Below are 23,031 nucleotides of genomic sequence, written 5' to 3'. Positions count from 1 at the left end.
CCATCATTCAATCCGTATGGTAGATTGTAAAAATATTCACCCCATCTCTCCAAAATGTCTGCATCTTGTATTAATACTCTACCACCCTTGCTCGTAATGCATCTAACATCGTCCAACTGTCTACTCTTCCTTCTCTTATTTTAGCTATCTGATAGATATCATTTTCTCCGTCCTTTGTATTAAGTTTTCATAAAGGCCATCATATTTCTTCTCTCTAACTTTCCCCACAATCTTCTGAGCTTCTTTTTCTGGCCGCATAATATCTCACTTTATCCTCTTCCTCGGTAGTCCTTTGCCATGTCTTCAAACGACTTTCTTAGTCTTAATGGCTGCTTGGACCTCGTCATCCCACCACCAAGTCTCTCTAGGGCCCAAATGCATACCCTTGGAAACCCCTAGGACTTCTTTAGCAACCTTCTTAACACAAGTCGTCATCTCAATCCACATCTTATTGGTATCGCCCTCACAATCCCACCTTCCTTGTAGAGCCACTTTATCGGTAAATAGAGATGTAAACGGATATTCAAAAATTCGTATTCGATTCGCGTTCGTATCCATTTAGGAGAATCCGAATCCGTCCTAAACTAATCGGATACGAATATGATAATCCCCTTATCCGACCGATTATAATCTGATTCGTTTAGTAATCCGATGGTAATAAAATATCTAAAATATATTTGTGTACATCAATCCTTTTAAGTTACCTTATTGAATTTTGTTATCTTATTTTTACAATTTTATAAGTTAAGATGATGTAATTCTTTTTCTAAATTTTCTATTGGTTTATATATATTGTTTTATGCAATGTGATACATGGAATCACATATATATGTGAGAAAATCAAATACTACGAAGAGTAGAAGAAAGGGTAGTCATTGAACTCTCAAGTCTCAGCCCTAACCCTTATATCCATTTAGGAGAATCTGTATTAAAAAAATCACTATCCGGAAACTATCCGCATTCGTCCGAAAACCGATAGGATATTATCTGAATCCGTCTGAATATAAACGGATACGAATATGATAATGCCACTATTCGACCAAATTCGATCCGTTTACATCTCTGTCAGTAAATGACTCTAGGAGAGCTCCTTGTAGTCACCCCCATCCTATCTTAGGACAAATCTGTTTCGCTTTCTTACGTTGCCTCGTACCGAGGTACATACCCAAGACCATCAGTCTATGCTGGGCGGTTAAGCTCTCTCCAGGTATAACCTTACAATCCTTACATAATACTCTGTCAGACCATTAACAAAGAGGGTATTTGCTTATCTATAAATAATATCTTAAGTAAATGAAATAACAATGTTATTTCATTTACTTAAATGATATTTGGCATAAATAAGGGCCAAGGCATTTGATACCAATAAAGCGACAGCCGCCTAGACGCCTAAGCAGCACCTAAGTGACACCTAGGTGACGCCTTGACAACTATGCTTCAGATCATCTTTTTTCACCTGATATGCTACTTGTACGAAATCCTACATCATAGGTAGTCAGCTAGAAGCCAATGCAACACTAATCTGAGAGAACAAACCATTCCGAAACTGTGCCACCAAGGCCTCTTTGTCCCACTCAAAATCAGACCGAGTGGCTAAATAGAAAAATTTTGTCACACACTACTCAATGGTAATGTCGTCCCACCTCAGCTAAGCAAACTTGAGATGCATGCATTGTCTAAAGCCCGTAGTAAAAAATTATCAGTCACAGCCTCTTGTAGTTCAATCCAAGTGTTTATCAACCCAATGCCTTACATCCAAGTCCTGTGGGTGGTATCTGATTCACCAAAATCCAATCGTACCCTTCAGTGGCTTCAACAAATAATATCTTCCTGGACTCGGTCACAATTCGTGCCATTGGAAAAATGTCTCTAGGCTTTGAATCCAGTCTAAGTATTGGTCTAGATTATTGTATAATGCGGTGGCGGCGGCGGGGTAACATGAGACAAACCCTGTGGGACGGAGTTGGAAGAATCCCTAGATTGAATGGGACTCTTTCCTTTATCCGAGGATACTAGTCAGTCAATTGAAGCTTGCAGGGATGCCATCGTAGTCTGGAGGGAATTGACAGTTATGTTGAAGGCATCAACACAGTCTGAGAGGTTGGCGAGATCTACTCTTGTTTCCTCCTTATAGGAGTAAAGCTGCCAGAGAACCTCATAATTGGCCACCATGATATAGGATACAAATTGATGCAATCCAGGGTTAGAAAAACCCTGATTGGGATTACTTTGGGCCCACCTACGTACAATAGCCAAAAGTTGAAAGATAATGGAGTTCTATAAATATATCAAAGTTTACAAAGGGGAGAGGCAGTCTGGTAAATAATAAGAAGTCTAAAGGCCTACTTCGGAAGATAAAGGAGGAAAGGATAGAAGAGGAATTACTAATTATAGAAGAGAAACAAACTAGGCATTAATGAAAATAGAAGGACAATGCAAAATTAAATTAAGCAGGGTATTTTAGGAAAAAGAGAGATGATGGTGACTAAAATAAAAAGAAGAGAATCGATTGAGATCAGTTCAATCTACTGGGACAGCAGTATCGTAAGTAGCAAAATACCATATGCTGAAATCAGAAACTCAAAAGGGGGGAAAGAAAAGGGAAGAAAGAAGAAAATTAGAATGGAATACTAGAATAAGAAAACAAAGGAAAGGAAAGAACAGAGATCGTAACTGATAAGAAAGAAGAGAGACCGCAGTCACACCACACAGGTAAGCAAAACCCATATTTTCTTAATCAATGCGGTAAAATCGGTGGATACATGCTAGCAAATAAAGAAATTAGAAAGAATCCTAAACAGATTGTAAAACTGAAACTAACTTGAATGTTTACATAATTATCCTTACTATGGATATAAATCCCTACCAATTTTTGTTGGTAAAAAAATCTGGGTTGGGTAAGTTCCATTTGGGTTTGGGTTTTCAAATCTGATCGTATCAGCCCAGCCACAATAACGCTAATGCATCAGTCATGATTCAAATCAAACATTTAAAATGCTATATGAACATCCATGATCCAAATCAAAGGTTAAAAGAAGATGCAAAAACGTGATGTTGAAGCATATCCTTTCAATTGAAATATTTTGATAGATATACCAATCTGGCGCATTTTGGTTATTTCACCATCAAATATACACCTTCTTGACGGTGTTTGTGCTTGGGTACCCCAAACATAGTTTTAAAAAGGGTAAATTACTTCCCCCTCCCCTCGATGATGCCCGAATGACAAACCCCACCCCTGGGTATTGGGTAATAACTCTCCCCTCCCCTGACCTCAGAAGATTTTATCAACCGTACCCATTCCATCAAAAATGGCTGTTATGTGATGACAAATATGACATCACCCAAAATATTTTCATTTAAACCCCAAAATACCCTTATTTTTCTGATATACCAATAATAACCCCAGTGATATACCAATAACACCCCCCTAATAACAATAGACAAAATGAAAAATCTCTTCTTCCTTTCGTTCGAACATTCCAGCAGAACCAGAAAAGTTCTCCCTTTCGTTCGAACACTCCGGTGGAACCATAGAAGTTATTCCTCCTTTCATTCGAACACTCCGGCGCTATCATAGATTACGAACCTTATTCCATTCGTTCAAACACTCCGGCAAAACCAGAGAACTTCAAGAAGTTCAGTTCTCTTCTTTTTCCTCTCGTTGAATACTCCGGCAGAACCAGAGAGCTTCTTCTTCCTTTCGTTCGAACACTCCAGCGGTATTCTTCTACCACCAAGTTGTTGAAGGTAAGGCTTTCTCTATTTTTGATATAGATGTTTCATAGGATTTTTTAAATCCCATCGAGAAACCCTAATTTTGGGGATTTTTGTTGTTTCAATTCAGAGTAAAATCTCTTGCTGCTACACACAGTTTGATGTAAACTGGCTGTCTAAAACCAGCCGCAGGTGTAGGGATTCTTCCCTACACCAGCCTAAGTAACCATCGGGTAGGTGTAGGGATGAATCCCTACACCAGCAACCGTCGTGGGGATTTTTAGTATTTGTTTTATTTTTATTGAGTTGTAATCTAATTAGGATTCCTAGTGATCTGAATCCTAATTAGAAGTCCTATGTTTTATTTTTATTGAGTTGTAATCTAATTAGGATTCCTAGTGCAAATCTGAATCCTAATTAGAAGTCCTAAGTCCTAGTTAGCATTCCTATTTTGAGTCCTAGTCCTAGTTGGCATTCCTAGTTCTATTTTGAGTCCTAGTCATAGTTAGGATTTATTTTATGTCCAGCCTTGAAGGCTATATAATCTAAAGAGCTCCATTGAGCCCCCCCCCCCCCCACAATTTAATGAAGAAGATTATTGCTTTAAAGCATTCCACTGTCCTGAGATAGGCTGTGAAGGTGAGGCTGAGATAGCCTTCACTAGTTCACTGTTTTCTCTCCTTCGAGTGCATTCAAGTTTGTCAAGTTTGTTGTTGTCGATTGTGTGAAGGTTCAAAGATTAGTTACTCAGATCTGTTATCAGTCCAAGGATCCATCCAACACAAGTAAGCTTCCATCCCAACCCCCTAACCCTTCTTCTCCTATCCGTACCATCAAACCCTAACTCCATTAAGCCCTAACCCTAAGTTCATCTAATCCTCCATTCTGCCCTAACCGATTGCATTATACCCAAGCAGATTCTGGTTCTGGTTTTAGTTGGATTGACATCCATCTGGAATTACATTATTTGGTATCAAAGCCTAGCTATGGGTTCTCCAAAATCAAGTGATCCAACCACTCTACAGCAACTGGCTGAGATAGTCAAGGTTTTATTTGAAGATGTGAAGACCATCAAGCAACAGGTTGATGTACTGTCACAGCAAGGTCCAGTTGATGTAAACTGGCTGTCTAAAACCAGCCGCAAGTGTAGGGATTCTTCCCTACACCAGCCTAAGTAACCATCGGGTAGGTGTAGGAACAGGTTGATGTACTGTCACAGCAAGGTCCAGTTGATGTAAACTGGCTGTCTAAAACCAGCCGCAGGTGTAGGGATTCTTCCCTACACCAGCCTAAGTAACCATCGGGTAGGTGTAGGGATTCATCCCTACACTAGCTACAATCGTGGGGATTTTTAGTATTTGTTATATTTTTATTGAGTTGTACTCTAATTAGGATTCCTAGTGCAAATCTGAATCCTAATTAGAAGTCCTATGTTTTATTTTTATTGAGTTGTAATCTAATTAGGATTCCTAGTGCAAATCTGAATCCTAATTAGAAGTCCCAAGTCCTAGTTAGCATTCCTATTTTGAGTCCTAGTCCTAGTTGGCATTCCTATTTCTATTTTGAGTCCTAGTCATAGTTAGGATTTATTTTATGTCCAGCCTTGAAGGCTATATAATGTAAAGAGCTCCATTGAGCCCCCCACGATTTAATGAAGAAGATTATTTCTTTAATGCATTCCACTGTCCTGAGATATGCTGTGAAGGTGAGGCTGAGATAGCCTTCACTGGTTCACTATTTTCTCTCCTTCGAGTGCATTCAAGTTTGTCAGGTTTGTCAAGTTTGCTGCTGCCTATTGTGTGAAGGTTCAAAGATTAGTTACTCAGATCTGTTGTCAGTCCAAGGATCCATCCAACACAAGTAAGCTTTCATCCCAACCCCCCAACCCTTCTTCTCCTATCCGTACCATCAAACCCTAACCCTAAGTTCATCTAATCCTCCATTCTGCCCTAACCGATTGCATTAAACCCAAGCAGATTCTGGTTCTGGTTTTAGTTGGATTGACATCCATCTGGAATTACATTACAGTTAGGTACGAACTTTCAATTCAAACTGAAATTTCTGCAACCTCTGAGGTTACACTGAAGGCTATCAGTGTAACGACAAGGATATCAATATCATATAATGGAATACTGTTTCCTTTCCCTATTAAGCAATTAACAAAAACAGAAAGTATAAACGACTAATATGCAGAATTGCAGATTGTCCGTTCTAAGAAAGCAATAAAGAGAGGGGAAAAAAAAACTAAGCAAGGAACTTGATCAGGAGCATAATGAAGAAACTAGTAGAAAGCAGTTTTATCATATAAATTTTGTCAAGCAAAGGCCTTGTACGAGATGATAGTCCCAGTTATGTTTAGTTTGTCATTTAGGCAAATGGATTTAAACTCAAACTACAGGCCCGTTCAAGAGGAATTGGGAGTTTTATGTCAAGTTGGTTGATGTAGAATTTGCTCAACTACAAGCATAAACCCAATGCATAATCCGAGAGAGCAAGGATCAACCAAAACAGAGAAGGAATAGAAAAAAAAATCTGAAGAAACATCAAGAGAATCAAGAAACAGTGAAGGGAAGAGACTAACTGAGAAGGTCGTGGTTGGTTGATGTAGAATTTGCTCAACTACAAGCATAAACCCAATGCATAATCCGAAAGAGCAAGGATCAAGCCGAGGTGGGATGGGAGTTGCAGGTCCAAGCCGATTTGAGTTGCAAGTGGTTTCAGCTCCTCATCTTCGACTTTCTCTTTTCCAAGGGTTGAAAATGATAGGGAAAGGAGAAAGAAGTAGAATGTTAGATCCCTAGAATGTTTTATCATTTAAACTCTAGAGGGTAATATGGTCTTTTTATAACACTTAACTCTTAAAGGGTATTATGATCTTTGTCTATCACTTAACAGCCATTTTTGACGGTATGGGTACGGTTTATAGAATCTTCTGCGTTCAGGGGAGGGGAGAGTTATTACCCAATACCCAGAGGAGGGATTTGTCATTCGGGCATCATCGAGGGGAGGGGGGCATAGTTGTCATGGCGTCGCCATGGCGTCCTGGCGCTGGAGAGGGTTGCATGGCGACCCTCTTTGATTTCTTCTTCCTGTCTCTCTTTCCCTCTTCGATTTCTTCTTCCTGCCTTCGATTTCTTCTTCCCTCTTCGATTTCTTCTTCCTGTCTTCTTTCCCTCTTCGATTTCTTTCGATTTCTTCTTTCCCTCTTCGATTTCTTCTTCGATTTCTGAATTTTCTTCTTAAAACTTGAGAAACAATAGAGAAAAAATAAAACATGGCTTGAGTATACATCTATTAACACATTAAAAATAGAGAAAATAAAAAATAAAACATGGTCGACATGCTCGCCATGGCGGGCGACATGTCGATATATCGACGTGACACCCCTCCACCGACTTGGATCACCGTGACGCCGTGACAACTATGGAGGGGGGAGTAATTTACCCTTTTAAAAACGTTAGGTACCTTAAACATAGTTTCCTCAAACATTGGGTAACTCATGTGTAATACTGTAATTTATCCCTTTTTCTATTTTTAGTTCTTTGTTTCTGTCATCATCTTCTCTCTCTCTCTCTCTCTCTCTCTTTTTTCCCCTCTGTTTCCCCCAGTTTCTGAGCTGAGATCTGATTGGATGCGGCTATTTTCTTTGTGTGGAACTGTGGATTCCCTAGGGCCTTGCAGGTGAACAGTAATCTAGTCGCATTATACATGATACATCTCATTAGGGGCTTAGGGATGGAACCTACATATTATGCACGCTTAGGCAAGTGCCGAGCACCTAAGTGACAAGGTGCCTAGGTCACCTAGACACTCTCTTGGGTATCCTTGTTGCCGTGACAACTATGATGAAGAGGTACATTAGAAATATTGATTAGGAATGCTATCCCTTAAGGTTGCTGAAATATTGGTGGTCAGCAAACAGATGTATGCAGAGAACAATTAATTCAAGTAGGAAGTTTCAAATCGCTAATGGGGTAAAAAAGAATTGGCACTATGTCTGGAAGTTAAGCCCATAATTGTCACGGCGCCAAGGCAGACCTAAGCAGTGGCCAGGTGCCTTATTGCCTTGGCGTTTAGGTGGGCGTCTAGGTGAGTAAGGAATGCATACCAAGGGGGTTTTATATGTAAAGTATGCTATTTCATTTGGGAAAAGCTTCCACACAATGCTAGAGTGCAATTTCCCCCTCATATGGATTTAATTATTTCTCTCTCGTGCTCTGCATCTGTGGCCCCCATGTGGATGATACTTTTAACATAACAGCCACTGGTGTGGCATGCAGATTACTCCCCACACTGGAGAATGTCTTTGTTGCTTACATAGATTAGTTTAGCTACTCTTAATTTTATTTTTGTTATTGATTCCCATTGTAACTAGGTGTCTTTATTTGTTATCTACTATGTTTAAACTTTAGGAATAGCACTGCTCATGTCTTTCATTCCTATACTAATTGTAAATACTTTTCCTTACAAATAAAGTTGGTGGTACGGTAGGATGGCATTCTCTCCATCGTACAGTTTTCCCTCCTTTCTCTACATTCTCTTCTTCCTATCTCTCGTTTCCCGTTGTAAAGTCTTTATACTGTAACATATGTAAATGAAAATTTTATTTCCTTTACTTGCAAATATGAGAGGCAGTGTAGAATTAAAAAAATATCTTCTTTAAAGTTAGAATTTAAAAAAGGAAATCCATTTGGTATTCTTCTTCTTCTACTATGATAGCGGTGGGCGGTGGCGGTAGTGGCAGCTGCTATTGAGGCAGATAAATCACATAAGTGTGCTTATTTTATCGGAAATAAGCCTTGAGGTGGATTATTTATGTATTGGGCCTTTGATCCCAGGTGCTTTCTTTGTAATGGGCCTATAATATGGGGGTAGAGGCTAGGCATACGGGATTAGTTTGTTAAGTGTCTTTGTTGGGATATTAGTATTAGGGGTGTTTTAGTCAATTAAAGTATCTTAGTGTTAGTCAGCTAGGAGAGGTTGTTTTCGTTATTTATTAATTGTTTTCTTGTAAGTAGGTCGGCTAGGCTACGGGCAGAATTGTCCTTTGCCGTTTTAATTCCTTATATCATAAATATAACAGAGCCTGCGATCTTGACTTAGCTATCCAAGATCACAGGCCAGGTTTCCATGACTTGGTGTGTGATTCTCTTCTTCTTTCTTCTCCTTCACCTTAAGTCTGTTTACAGGATTCTGGTTCTAGCATGGCATCGGAGCTACCGTTAATCAGACTTAGCGTTTTCTCTTCTCAATCTGCAGCTCGATCTCTAGAGCTGGTGTTTTTTTCTTTTTTCTGCCATGAAGACATGAATCTGTCAACAATGGGTGTTCAGGCTCTGTTTAAGATGCAGTCCAGTTCCAGAATTAATGGTGAAGAGCTGCTATCACTTTCCATCAATGATGTCCACATCTCGATCTTGCCTCTGCAACTTTAAATTCTCTCTCGGCTGTGTTCTTGGTTCTGTGCTGTCAACTCATGACCCCTCTCAAGTGTTGACTGGTTTCTCTATTTATGAATTGATCATCTAGGGTTTCTCCATTGAAGGTTTTCTGTCTGATGTGCTGCTGGTTTGCTTCCCATTTGCTGCTGGTTTTTAGGGTTTTTCATATTGAAGAGTTCTCATCTAGGGTTTCCTACAGTGACGATTTTTTCTGTTTTTTTTTTTACTGCTGATTTGCTTCCCTTGGTGCAGATAGAGTTTATTAGTATTATCATCATGGCTGATTCCAAGGCTGCTTCGGACAATGTTAATGTCCAAATTACCTCTATCAAGCTCAAGGGAAGCACCAACTATTTGCTGTGGGCCCAAACTGTGAAGGCGTACATTATGGCCAAAGGGAAACTTCACTATCTCACATCTCTTCCTCCTTCATCAGACAGTAAGGAAGAATCTGCCATCAAGGCTTATGAAGAATGGACGAAAGAGAATGCTATTATTCTTATTTGGTTGTGGAATAGCATGGAACTGGATATTGCTGCCAATGTTATGTTTCACAACACTGCAAAGGGTGTATGGGATGACTTACGGGAACTTTTTCTCAGGAAAAGAACATGACCAGACTTTATGGTCTATATGACAAATTATTCAATTTCAAACAGTATTGGAAGCCATTACAGGAGTATTATGGTGCCTTCAAGGGAATGGTGGAAGAGCTGAATGTTTTTCAACCACTCACCACTGATATTGAAAAGCTGAAAACTCAATGGAATGAATTTTATGTTTCTAAATTTTTCGCTGGCCTAGATCCAGAGTTACAACCATTGCTTCCTCATCCTCTGCAACACTTGCTCATGCAGGTACTACAATGCGGCAGCGGAATAAATGTCAGTGTCAAGAGGCTACTCCTGTGATGCCTATTCCTACGCCTTCTCCACAGTCTACTTCCCCTACTAGAGCTCCACGTTATTCCCCCTCTGCTGACTTACCAGTTGCCCTTCGCAAAGGTACTCGGTCTTGCACTAATAAATCCATGGTTGTGTATCCCATTGAGAACTATGTTCCATTGTCTCATCTTCCTTCCTCGTTTCATAGTTTTGCTCTTTACTTATCTACCCAGAGTGTTCCCTCACATCATAATGAAGCCTTGCTTATTCCTGGCTGGAAAGCAGCCGTGGATGTTGAAATGGATGCTCTTGTAACTCGTAAGACTTGGACCTTAGTTGATTTACCTCCCAATAAGGACTTGGTGAAGTGTCATTGGGTCAACACTATTAAGTACCATCCCGATGGCTCTATAGAACGGTCGAAGGCCTGTTTGGTTGCCAAGGATATACTCAAACCTATGGGGTCGATTATTTTGAGACTTTCTCTCCTGTTGCCAGATTGAATTCAGTTCGTCTACTTATTTCTCATGCCGTCAACTTTGACTGACCATTATTTCAGTTGGATATTAAGAATGTCTATTTGTTGGTGACCTGCATGAGGAGATTTATATGGAGCAACCTCCCGGGTATGTTGCTTAGGGGGAGAATGGTAATCGTGTTTGTAAATGACATAAGGCAATTTATGGCCTTAAGCAGTCACCCAGGGCCTGGTTTGATAAAGTCAGCACTACTATTACTACATGTGGTTCTTCCCAGTGTTATTTCGACCACTCTATGTTTGTTCGTCATCAAGGAATGAAAGTGGTTATTTTGCTTGTGTATGTCAACGACATTATTATTTCTAGGAATGATACGAATGGTATTATAGAAGCAAAAAGTTACATACAGCAGCACTTTCAGACCAAAGATCTTGATCAGTTACATTATTTTCTTGGCATTAAAGTGATTCGGAGTAAAAGAAGGGGATCAGCCTGTCTCAAAGGAAATATGTGTTAGATCTATTGTCCGATATTGGTATGCTTGCATCTAAACTAGTGGACACTCCTATGGACCCTCACCAAAAGTTTGGGGTCAATGATGGTGAAGTTCTCAAAGACGTGCATCAGTACAGAAGCTTGATTGAAGCTCATCTATCTCACAGTTATCAGACCTGATATTTTGTTTGTTGTTGGTGTTCTTAGTCATTTTATGCACTCGCCTCAAAAGGCACATTGGGATGCAGCAGTTCGTGTTCTCAGGGATCTCAAGGGTGCCCCTGCCCCCTGGGAAAGGACTCATTTATTGGCCTAACAGGCATATGGAGTTAGTTGGCTTTTCGGATGCTGATTGGGCTGGTTCTGCCAGTGATCGGTGGTCTACTACTGGATATTGTACATTTGTTGGAGGTAACTTGGTGACCTAGCACAGTAAAAAGCAGATGACTATTGCGATCCCTACTTTTGGAGATGGGTTTCTCTATTCGTTCGCCGATGAAGATGTACTGTGATAATCAAGCTGCTTATATATATTGTTAGTAATCCAGTGTTCCATGAGAGAACAAAACATATAGAAGTGGACTGCCATTTTGTTCATGATGCTGTTTTGAAGATGCTGATTGCGACTCCTTTTGTTACCTCTACAGATCAGTTGGGGGACATGTTTACTAAAGCCTTGTTTACACCTAACTTTTGTACTAGTTTACTAAAGCCTTGTTTACACCTAACTTTTAACTCCTTATATCATAAATATAACAAAGCCTGCAATCTTGAATAGATTTTTAACTCCTTATATCATAAATATAACAGAGCCTGCAATCTTGACTTATCTATTCAAGATCGCAGGCCAGGTTTCTATGACTTGGTGTGTGATTCTCTTCTTCTTCTCTTCTCCTTCCCTTAAGTCTCGTTACAGGGTTCTGGTTTTCTAGCAGTCTTTATTTCATTATTTTAATCGTTCGTAAGTGTTTTAGTTAGGCTGGATTATGATTCTACATGTCCAGTCCTATTTTGAGTCAGTTTCCTTTATTATTTCAATTTCCTAGTCAGTTTATGTTACCTTATTGGCTAATGATTGGGTTAGACCTTTCCTTTTTAGTTTTTAAGGGGGTCCAACATTGTACACAAATTTTGATTAATGAAAAGCTTTTATCTTTGCTGCCTATCATGGTATGCTCTCCCTTTTGTTTGATCAAGGTCTCTGTTGGTGTTTGATCCTTCCGAACACCTTGTGGTGAGAAGCCCGGATGCTCTACTCTTTTCCTTATTCTTCCCCTTCATTAATCACGTAAGTTTTCTTTTGGTTTTCTGCAACTTTACATTCTTTCCAGGAATTCATATGCAAGCATTATTTGACATGAATTATGGTTGAAGGAATCTGACCATCAGATCATCCTCAACTTGTGGGTGGTTGGACATCATCTTGGAGAAGATCTTCAGCCAAATTTCTTGCTGATCTGGAGATATTCCGTATCTCCCAATTCTGCCCTTGTGTTCAGATTTGAATTCCTATCTGTCTATTTCCCTATTCTGTTAGGTTATTAGTTCTGAGATTTATTTCATAATTGCAGTGTTTGTCTGTTTTTATAATTCTGCTGTTAAAATAATAATCTGAATTGTGAATTGATTGAAATACCCCTCCTAATATCACTAGGATTGATCCAGATTTTCAGATCCAGCCGTTGGATTGACCTGAAACTTTCAGCAAGGGTCCTTACCTTGAGAACAGAATTCGACCTGAATTTTGTTCCAATCTGACCATCTGATTTCGCTATATGAGATTTCTCCTTAATCTGAAATTAGACTCTGTTTTGGTACTGTCTTGAATCTTCAATTACAGTATTACATCAGCTATTGCTTCTTCTTCCCATTTTTCCCTTGTCTCTGGATTTTTTTCTCCTTAATTACCCTCGTTTCCTTCCTGTCCCCTTTGATGCAGGTTCATCATAGATATTGGCTTATTTCGTTAGAAATAGGCCTAGGGTTGGGTTATATACATGTTGGGCCTTTGTTCCCAAGGGTTTTCTATGTATTAGGCCACTTTAATGAGCCTAAACTAGGGGTACATAGGTTGCATACGGGATTAGTCCAATACTTATTTTATTTTTATGTTTTCTAATTGAACCGATTCAAATTGGTTGCATCCAATTGGTTCAATTTAAGTGATCATGTGACTTAGTTAAGTGGTCATGTGATGTAAGTTGGGCTGGATTAGGACTCGATAAGTCCAGTCATGTTTTGAGTCTATTTCCCTTAGTATTTTAGTTTCCTAGTCAATTTAAATTACCTAATAGGTTAGGGATAGGATTAGGCCATTCCTTTTTAGTGTCTAAGTCTATTTTTGAGTCTTCTATATAAGTTGGTAAGGGAAGCCAGCATTGTACACGAATTTGATTAATGAAAAAAAGCTTTTGCTTGTTGGCTGCCATTGTTGCTGCTCCTGTGCTCTTTGTGAGTGTGCATCCTTGTGGTTCTATCAAGGTGGAAAAGGACTGGTGGAATCCGGTTGACTCCTTACGCCGTGACGGCTGGGAGGATCTTCTTCAAATTCGAAGGTGGCTTTATCCTTCACAACTATCGAAGCTTGCTGCCAATGGAATCTTCAGTAAGTTTGACGCCAAAATTCTTCTTCTAATCCTCTAATCCTTTTCCCCAATTGATCCCCTTTATTTTTGGTTTGAATCCCATAAACCCTAACTCCATTAAGGCCCAAAACCTGCAACTCAATTTTGTCCAGAATTGCAGAATTTCAAAACTCATCCAAACCCTAACTTTTTTATACCATAATAGCCCTCTAGACCTGCCCATTAATACCCCATAAACCCCTTTCCCAATATCCAACCCTAACCCTAGGAATTGACCTAAATCCTAGTGTTGTCCATTCGAACCAGCAGCCCCTTTTGTTATTTGATCCTGTTGTTTGGCTCCTAGTAGGTCTCCTACCTATCTAGGACTACATTACCCTCCCCCCCTTTCCTCCTCTTTTTTCCTCATTTTTCCCTCTAGGTGCCTCGAACAATATGCTGACTGGTGACCTAGGTGGTGCCTGTGCAACGCTTTGACAACTATGGTTAAGCCAATGTAGAGAACAGGAAAATGGGTATTTCAGATTAGCCTATGTATTAACAACAGAAAACTTCCATGGTAATTTGAGTTGATTGGTTATACCAGGAAAGTTCTCTTGGGTTTATGGAGGAGCCAAATTGAATAAGAGGAAGTTCAGATTCTAGAATGGTTCTTCAAGGATTTAGAGGTAGCATGAGGGATTGACTAATACTTCAAATGATGTAATGCTAAACCTGAGGAGCTTTCAATTTTATCATTATTTGGTACTTGATTCTACTTATTGTGGGGTCATCTTGTCCTGGGAACTCTACATCCTGAAGAAACACCAGCCAAACATATTCACATAATGTCACTTTCCTCAACTTCAAATAGTCTTCTGTTTCCAAAGGCCCTACGTAATAGCATGAGGATTGAAATGTCACAGGACACCAACCTTTTAACCTTATACTCAAAAGAATAGTTGGCCATCTGGTAAAGATCATCTTCATCTCCCAAGATAGTACCTAATTTCTGCCAATAAACTTCGAAGTACATCATGGTTTAAGAACCAGGAATAGGAAATGGGATCGGCCCCCATCGTTTCTGATCCAAATCGGATTGGAAGCAGTAGGATTTGGCCGGAACCCTAGAACTCGGAATCGGAAATACAAAGCAAATATTTTTTAAAAAACTGGGATATTTTAGAGTTTTTTAGTCAATAACTTGGGGATCTTGCTACAAGAGGTAAGTTTCATTGATTTTTTGCTATTTTACTGACTAAAAGAACGAAACAATGGATAAAAATGAGGATTAAACAGAATAGTGGGAGACTCAAAAGAGGGTTGCAGGAATCAGCTGGAATTGGGTGAGTCAACTTATCCGACTTTGATTCCTCAAACCATGAACTACGTTGACATTAAAATAGCAATATCATAATTCATAAGCAAAGAATAAGCAAAGACAGAGAAAACATCTGCCAGCCAGTTTGAAGCGCCTTCTTTCAAATCGGTTCCCAGAACATACATGAAAGAGATAAAAAGATCTCTACTATCAACGGTGCTGCAGATCCTCGTATTTTCTCGACCAGGTCACTGCAAGGAAAACTATGACATGACAAAACATGAACTTACCCAGTCCCTGCAATGAGAAACAGAAAAGAAAGCCAATTTCTTCCACCTGCAACTTACTTTAAGCCTTAGCTACCATCCATTTGGCAATTTGCCCCAATTCTATGTTATACCTCAATATTCTTAATTGAACCCTAGTGTGCAGGTTTTCATAATCAGCAAAGAATCTCAAGCTGCAAGCTCACCCTTTGCCTTCCATATTCTAAATGCATTTTCCGGCACAACTCCATACAACTAGCCCCTAATGATCAATTGATCAGGCGTTCAACCTGACTCCTATATGATAATGAAAAAAAATTTGTTTGGAAGGGGGGGAGTAGAAGAGATTTCTCTGTTATCTACCCATACATCCACAATACACACACAAATATACAGGCTTATGCCTCAGAAAGAAAGAAAGAAACTTAGGGACTCTTTGGTATCACTTTTCATTTTGTTTATGATCTATTTAAAAAAAAATCATTAATGAAAAGGTTTTTTATAAAAAAAAATGAAAACTGCTTTGTAACTATTAGACATAAAAGAGAATAGAATGAAAAATTGTTTGGGAAAATAATTATGTGTAAGCAATTATTAGTGGAGGTAAAGAAATTCCCCCATCACCCATCATCTTTTCCAAGTCTGAAACAGTGAAACGCATAGAGCAGACTTCTGTCCCACACCCCTTTGCAACCAACTCCGCCCCACCCGTGAAACCCTTCTGCTCGATCATCAAACCCTTCTCCCTCATGCGACTTCAATCCACGATCGGCGGCAACCCCCGCGACTCCACTGACCAAGGGAGATTCCTGCGACACCACTGATTCCACAGGTAAGTTTTCTTCTCCTCACTTTCCTTCTTCCCTTCTCTGTTTCCCTGTTTTGGTTTGTAAATTTGTCTTTTTTTCTTTTTATTTTCTTCTCCTCTTCCGCCCCCCCTTTCTTTTCGTTGTGTAATTCTGTATTTTTTTTCTTCTATTTCTTCTTCTCCTCCTCAAACCCTTCCCCCTCCTACAACTCCAATCCCTGACCGGCGGCAACTCCCGTGATTGCACAGACCGACGGAGATTCCTGCAACACCACTGATTCCACAGGTAAGTTTTCTTCTTCTCCTCTTTCCTTCTTCCCTTCTCTGTTTCCCTGTTTCCCTGTTTCGGTTTTTAAAAATCCGTCTTTTTTTCCTCTCTTTTTTCCCAAACAGATGCTGACTTGTAGATAGGCCTGGCCGGACTAGATAAGGAGTTTACACAACTTGGCAGCGGCGAAATCAAAGAACGGTGGAAAGGGGAAGCAGAGGTTTTGGAAGAGTCGCCAAGGCCATTCACCAGTCTGGTGGACATCGTAGGCAACAAATCTGCCTCTAACATGGAAGAACGGAAATCTTGAATTGACCGTGTCTTGCAGTTCTACAATGGATTTGTAGGACTAATAAATGTGCCACCTTGATGAGAAATACTGCATGTTTCGGATCCAAAGTAATTGCTAGATGTTGATTTTTCTGAAAGGGTTTCAAAATGTTGATCATCTTCTTGTATGGCAGAAGATCTCACAGCAACAGAAGGTGCATCCTCGGATGAGACCACGTGGGTGGGCTTATTCCCAATACTCGACTGGAAAAGCTTTGCGGCAGCTGTGGTTGCCACAGAGCTGACGCCAATGTTGTTGGTGGACCGCTGAAAACTTTGATTCAACGAAACTGATACAGGTGTTGTCCTGTCAACATTACGCACCATCGGAGGAGAAGGAGGAGGCCGGTGGGGTTGCAGTAGGAAGAAGAAGAAGAAGAGGAGTAGAGGAGGGTTTAGACTTGTTTTTCTAATTAAAGAATGAAATGACGCTTCTACCCTCGACTTTGAGGACTTATGAGCACATGCTCATTAAAGTCCCGAAAAAACGACTAAAAACAATTTTTGGCCAAAATCCATAATAAAGTCTCAACTCTATTATGGTTTTTCTATTATTTTGATGTTTTGTAAATAGAAATAGGGTCCATAAATTGTACCAAACACTTGTAAAAACGTCTCTGTGTCAGACAATGAAAAGTGATACCAAAGAAGCCCTTAGAGACAGATAGAATAATGGATTTTATGAGTTCATGCCGGCTAAAAATTTCAGGTACCCATGTCCAATAAGGTTTCGGGTAGAGATTAGGTACACCTACTCTCTATAATGCCTAACCCACAGCCATCACTGGTTCCCTGCAAATTGAAAGGTCAAAGATTTTATACAGTTTGATTTATAGATACCATCACCAAAAGAGACATCAAATTAAATTTGGCATTAGGTCTTGTCTGATTAGGGCATGGGCTATGTCATTTGCCACATAAATACAGCAATCAAATGATTCAAATCTAGTCTCAAGATCAGCCCAAACAATATTAGGTCCAAGATATTTTTTTTTTCAGTGTGAAAAGAAAAGCATGGCATGTTAAATTATTATGAACATATATTATGCAGTTGGAGGAACACCAAGGGAAGCAACATAAAATTAGAGTTATTGTTCTTACTTGTCTACTTAAGTAATTCGTATCTCAGTCAAGGGAGCATATAGTTCAAACAAGCTCAAATCATTATGATGATATATCAGTCTTAGGCAATGGTGACATCTAAACTCAAACCCACCATGTCAGAATATGCCCACATCACAAAACAACTTGATGCAGATTCACCATCAAAATGGGCTTATTTCTTTAGGAATAAGTCTAGGGTTGGGTTACATACATGTTGAGCCTTTGATCCCATGGGTTTCTAATGTAATAGGCCACTTTTATGGGCCTAAAATATGGGTATATAAGTTGCATACGGGATTAGCCCAATACTTAGTTTATTTTTATGTTTTTTTAATTAAACCGGTTCAAATTGGTTGCATCCAATTGGTTCAATTTAAGTGATCATGTGACTTGGTTAAGTGGTCATGTGATGTAAGTTGGGCTGGATTAGGACTCTATAAGTCCAGCCATGTTTTGAGTCTATTTCTTTTAGTATTTTAGTTTCCTAGTTGGTTTAAATTACCTAATAGGTTAGGGATAGGGTTAGGTCATTCCTTTTTAGTATCCAAGTCTATTTTTGAATCTTTTATATAAGTTTGTAAGGAGGCTAAGTATTGAACACGAATTTGATTAATAAAAACTCAATTTTATGCTTGCTGCCTTTGTTGCTGCCTTTACTCCATCGTGAGTGTGCCTTGTGAGTAATATCAAGGTTGCCTTGTGAGTAATATCCAGGTGAAGGGATTGGTGGATCACCAATCGACTCCTTGCATCTTGTAGACCGGGAGGTCTTCTTTTAGCTTTTCTTCAATCTGCTACTGTTGGAGATCAGTGTTAATTCAAGTAAGTAGTTTTATAATTCTGCAAGTTCATTCCTCTTCTTAATCCTCCACTTAACCCTAATCGATTCTCATAACCCTAGCCGAAAATCTGTCCAGCCTTATCCCTCCACTCGATTTCAGTTGCAACCCAATCTGTCCATCAAAACCCTAAACCCAATTCTGCCCTAAATTGCAGAATTTCATAACTCATCCAAACCCTAACTTCTTTATACCAAAATAACCCCCTAGACCTGCCCATTAATACCCTATAAGCCCCTTTCCTAAAATCCACCCCTAAACCCTAGATCCTGAAAACACTCCATTTTTACAAGGCCTCTAACCGAAACCCTAGATTTCCAACTTCATCCAAATCAATCCAAACCTACACCAATAGACTCCTAAAAACCTACATATCATTACCAAATAAAACCCTAGCTCAAAACCCTAACCCTAACGCTAATTCTGCCCTAATTAGCCTAAGCTGTCCCAATCGGCCAGCCTTGTTTGGTGATCCTATTACCCTGGTTCCTAGTGGGACTACTCCTACCTAGGACTACATTACAACTTGGACAAACACTATAGAGGTTACATTTTAAGATTCAGGACTTGGAACTACAGAAGAGCAAAGTTGTGTTATAACATATTCCTGACCTATGTTATTGCCGTGTAAACTAGTAAATGCCAGCACAAGCATTGACAATCCCAGGTTAAGGTTACAGGATTATGCGGTAATGTAAGGCACTTCCTCCCTATTTGAAACCAGTGGTGCAAAGCAAGAGTAGTCCAAAAAGGAAAAGATATTTAACAAATTGAATTGAAGGCTTTCTGTCATGCACAATACCTAGTACTGTAAGAAAGTAAAATAATACTTCAAATAAAGGATCAATGACTAATAATGTTATTTAAAAGGGGGGAAAAAAAAAAGATAAAACAAAATAAGAAGTGAGATACCATTATCCAACAATTATGGGTTAGGGTCAAAAGAAATAGTATAAAAGCACTACACCTGACGCAAAAACCGTAAGCTCCGACTATCAGGCGCAAGGCCACCAATTTGGGAAGTAGAAAGAAATGAATATCCTCGTCGTGGCCTCACAGGTGAATCCCTCTTGTCAACCTTAAATGAGTACTTACAAGATGAGACTAAACTATGTCCAAGCTGTCCCCTTATTGACCTGGAAGACATTTGTGACGGATCTGTTAAGTTACGCCACGTAAGATTGTAAGACAAGTCATGATTCCTGGTTGATACTAAGCCAACAGAGAGGCCCAATAAACGCTCTTTGTAAGAGGATAACTTCAGCCAGTCCTGGGAAAGTAGTGATATTCTAGCCGTTACAGGAGTTACTAATCTTTTGAATCTGGGAAAAGAGACTCCAGCGCTTATCTCCGACGTTTGGTCCCATCCATAGGCCCCAGAACCATCCCAAACGTCACCATACCCAAGTAAGTTTTTCAATTTCAGGGATCCTTCAAGAGACCAAGATCTAGCCTACAAAAAGAAAATATGAAATTTCAAAAACTACAGGGGAAGTAATTGAAAATGTATGTAACAAAATTTCAAATATATTTCATGGACCACGCATAAAAAAAGAACTAAGCAACAAGGTCTCTTGCCTTTCCAAAATATATTTCAACCATCATACTTAAAAAAGGACGTTCACTCTCACTGGTCAATTCCCACAAAGCATTATGATTATCTTGAACAACACAGCCCAGCGATCAAACCTGAATCCACTACACATTTCTAGCTCGCATTGCCGAATAAAAATATTTGGCATCTATAATAATTGAGTTCCCAAAAATCAGTTTCAAGCTATTGTTATCCGATTCAAAAATTCAATAGAAACCCATCATTTTGCAGAAGACGGAAAAGACCCATTACGGGTAGGCAAGGTGTTATCGATACCCACATCAAAAACCTAGCAGACACCCATCATGAAGCAGAAAACGGAAAATATCCATTACAGGAAGACAAAGAGGAAAATAACAGTACCTCAGGCTTGGTGAAGATACCGATGTCTCCCGTAAGAGGGTTCTTTGTTTCAACAACCTCAACAATGACATTGGCAGTCCCGGGAAGCTCAGGAGGCCCACTATCGAGGGTAATGTTGACGGAATCGAAGATTTCGAGCTTATGAAGGCGGGCATTAGCGATACTAGCGACCTGAAGAAGCTCTTGCATGCTGGTTGCTTTCTTGAGGGCTTCAACTTCAGCTTCGATGAGCGATTCCTTAGTCTTGGTGTTGCCCTTGATCAGGACATCATGGACTCGAAGGGTCACTCGCTCTGTTGATAACCGATGAAACAGATTGTTCAACTTGTTTCTCTGTGAAAACAATCTTGACTGGCTCACGACGTCGTCGGCTTCTTCTTCTTCTTCTTCGAGGTCTTCGTCTCCATCTTCTTCTTCTTCTTCGAAGTCTTCGTCTTCATCACCATTTGGGTCTCCTTCAATTTCATCACCATGTGGGTTTTGCGGCATCGACTTCTCTTGATGGATTTGTTGCTCTTCAACTGAGGTCGCCATTGGGAAGAGTGATCCACACCAGAACAAGAACCAGAGCTTCGAGTTCTCAAGTTGAGACCCTTCCAATTGTTAAAAAACTGCGTTTAGGAGCACTTGCTAGACAAAGGGTGTAAAAATTTACCCCCAAAAAAAAACCAAAAAACATAGAGGGGTAAAATAGTAAATTCATGTTTACGGCAAAGTGGCAAACCCTACTCATGCCAAACAAAGAGGGGCCTCTCTCTCTCTCTCTCTGCCATGCGATGAAGGAGAAGAAGCATGTGAGTCCACCTTCCTCTTATATAGTCTCCTACTTATCTGCTGCTGAAGAAAAACCTTAAACCCAACCCTGCCCCGTTATAAAAATCTTGGTTTCAGACTCCAATTCCAATAATTCCGAATTCTGGCCAAATTCTAGTCTTGAATTCTTGCCAAATTATGTAGTCTTGAATTTTAAGCTCAATTCTTAGAATTACAGAATCATGTTTGGATTTGCAAGCTTTGCCCACTAATTCTAACGCTCAGAACTTTAGAAATTTTATTTGGTTGCCACTGATTCTGCATACATGGATCAATTCTAGGCCTAAGAACAGAGGTTGAATTTTGAAAAAAAATGAGGAAAAAATTTTGCAAAGAAGAGATAATGAGACACACAGAGAAAGAGGAGAGAGCCTCATGGTTGGAAGAGGAATTTCTTAACTGAGGACGTTGGGTATGGAAAACATGCTATGCTTTGGAGGGTTATAGGACCTCTGTTTCATCTTAGTTTGGTTGGTGGAAGAGTTCAAGCTGTTGAGAGGCCTCTGATTCTTTTTTTTTCCCCTTCCCCCTCTCTGTTTAGTGGAACTCAAGCTCTGTGGTTTGGGTTTTGGGTTCATATGATGTTATGGTTTCGGTTAGTATTTTTATGCTACTCAGTAGCTTAATGTTTTGCTTCAATTGATGTTACTAGTTTCCAAAAGTTTTGGTTGAACTCAAGTTCGCGGATCATTCTCTTTTTTGCTGTTGCTTGATTTTTATTTGGTTGAAATGAGAACTAGTTTTCAAGCTTTTGTACATTTCAGGTGCATTTGATGTTATATGATTGATTGGGTTTCTTTTTGTCTCTCTATTTTTTTATTTTTTTATTTTTTTTTATGAATAAAAATTTCATTACCAAAAAGAAAAGGACTACAAAAGCCCCTGGAGGAAAGAAAAACAAATACACAAGAGACTTCAAGGAGAAGCCCAGAGAGAGGAGACGAGAAGACCCCAGGACAACAACATGCCTGTTCCTTGGAGAGCCAATACAAGAGCTGGAGACAGCCGAGAGCTTTGCTTTGATCTTGAAGGAAATGGAGTCCCAAATCTGGCGAAAAGACCTAGAGTTGGGGGTCCATTTCTTGATATTACGCTCCATCCAAATATGATTGATGGTAGCACAAAAAGCTAATTTTCCCACAGAGTCATAGATAGAAGATCCCGCAAAAGACATGTCTACCCAAATCCATTCTCTAGGCCAAGGCAAAATTCTTCGGCTTCTGGACCAGCACTTAAGGAGAGTATCTGTCAAATACGACTCAACTCCCCCTGTTCGTGCTTGTTTCTGTTTGTGTTGTTCGGAGTTCTCCTCTCTGGTTCGTGTCTCGGTGCTACTAACAGGTATTTTTCTATTATCGTGTTACAGATTAGTCTTATAGTCTTTGCCTTGTATAACAATTATAAAGAAGATGGGTGAAGGGGACATCTCTTAAGCTATTTCTTCAATAAATCATTGTGCACATAGAGATGCCAAACACATTTATTCAAAAAAAAAAAAAGCAGTTTATGTCTGTTGGTTACCAAACAAATTTTATGTTTAGATAAAAACGATTTACATTAATGATTTATGTTAAATAAATAAAAATGAAAATAAAAAATGATGCCAAAGAGGCTCTATTTAGGTAGATTAGCCTTCAACTTTGCACCCAAAAAAAAAAAAAAGAGATTATCCTTCAACAAGGAAACTAATATCATCTTCGCACTTTTTCACATGAGAACAATGAGTCAACATGACATATGAAAAA

At 39.4% G+C, this 23,031-nt stretch overlaps 1 protein-coding gene across 1 annotated transcript in view; it reads right to left on the bottom strand.

Annotated features, from left to right (window-relative positions):
- Positions 1-21,093, bottom strand: part of LOC122645825 (sorting and assembly machinery component 50 homolog B-like) — a 32,879-nt gene extending 11,786 nt beyond the window's left edge. Inside the window, exons 1-2 of the mRNA XM_043839204.1 lie at positions 20,474-21,093; positions 19,484-19,969 (exon numbers count right to left, since the gene is read on the bottom strand). Coding sequence (XP_043695139.1) covers positions 19,484-19,969; positions 20,474-21,007 — 1,020 coding nt within the window. The 5' untranslated portion in view covers positions 21,008-21,093. The remainder of the gene's footprint in view (positions 1-19,483; positions 19,970-20,473) is intronic.
- Positions 21,094-23,031: the final 1,938 nt, after the last annotated feature.

This window comes from Telopea speciosissima, chromosome 11, assembly GCF_018873765.1.
Source record: "Telopea speciosissima isolate NSW1024214 ecotype Mountain lineage chromosome 11, Tspe_v1, whole genome shotgun sequence".
Lineage (NCBI taxonomy): Eukaryota > Viridiplantae > Streptophyta > Magnoliopsida > Proteales > Proteaceae > Telopea > Telopea speciosissima.
This window is presented reverse-complemented; position numbering and strand designations above follow the sequence as displayed.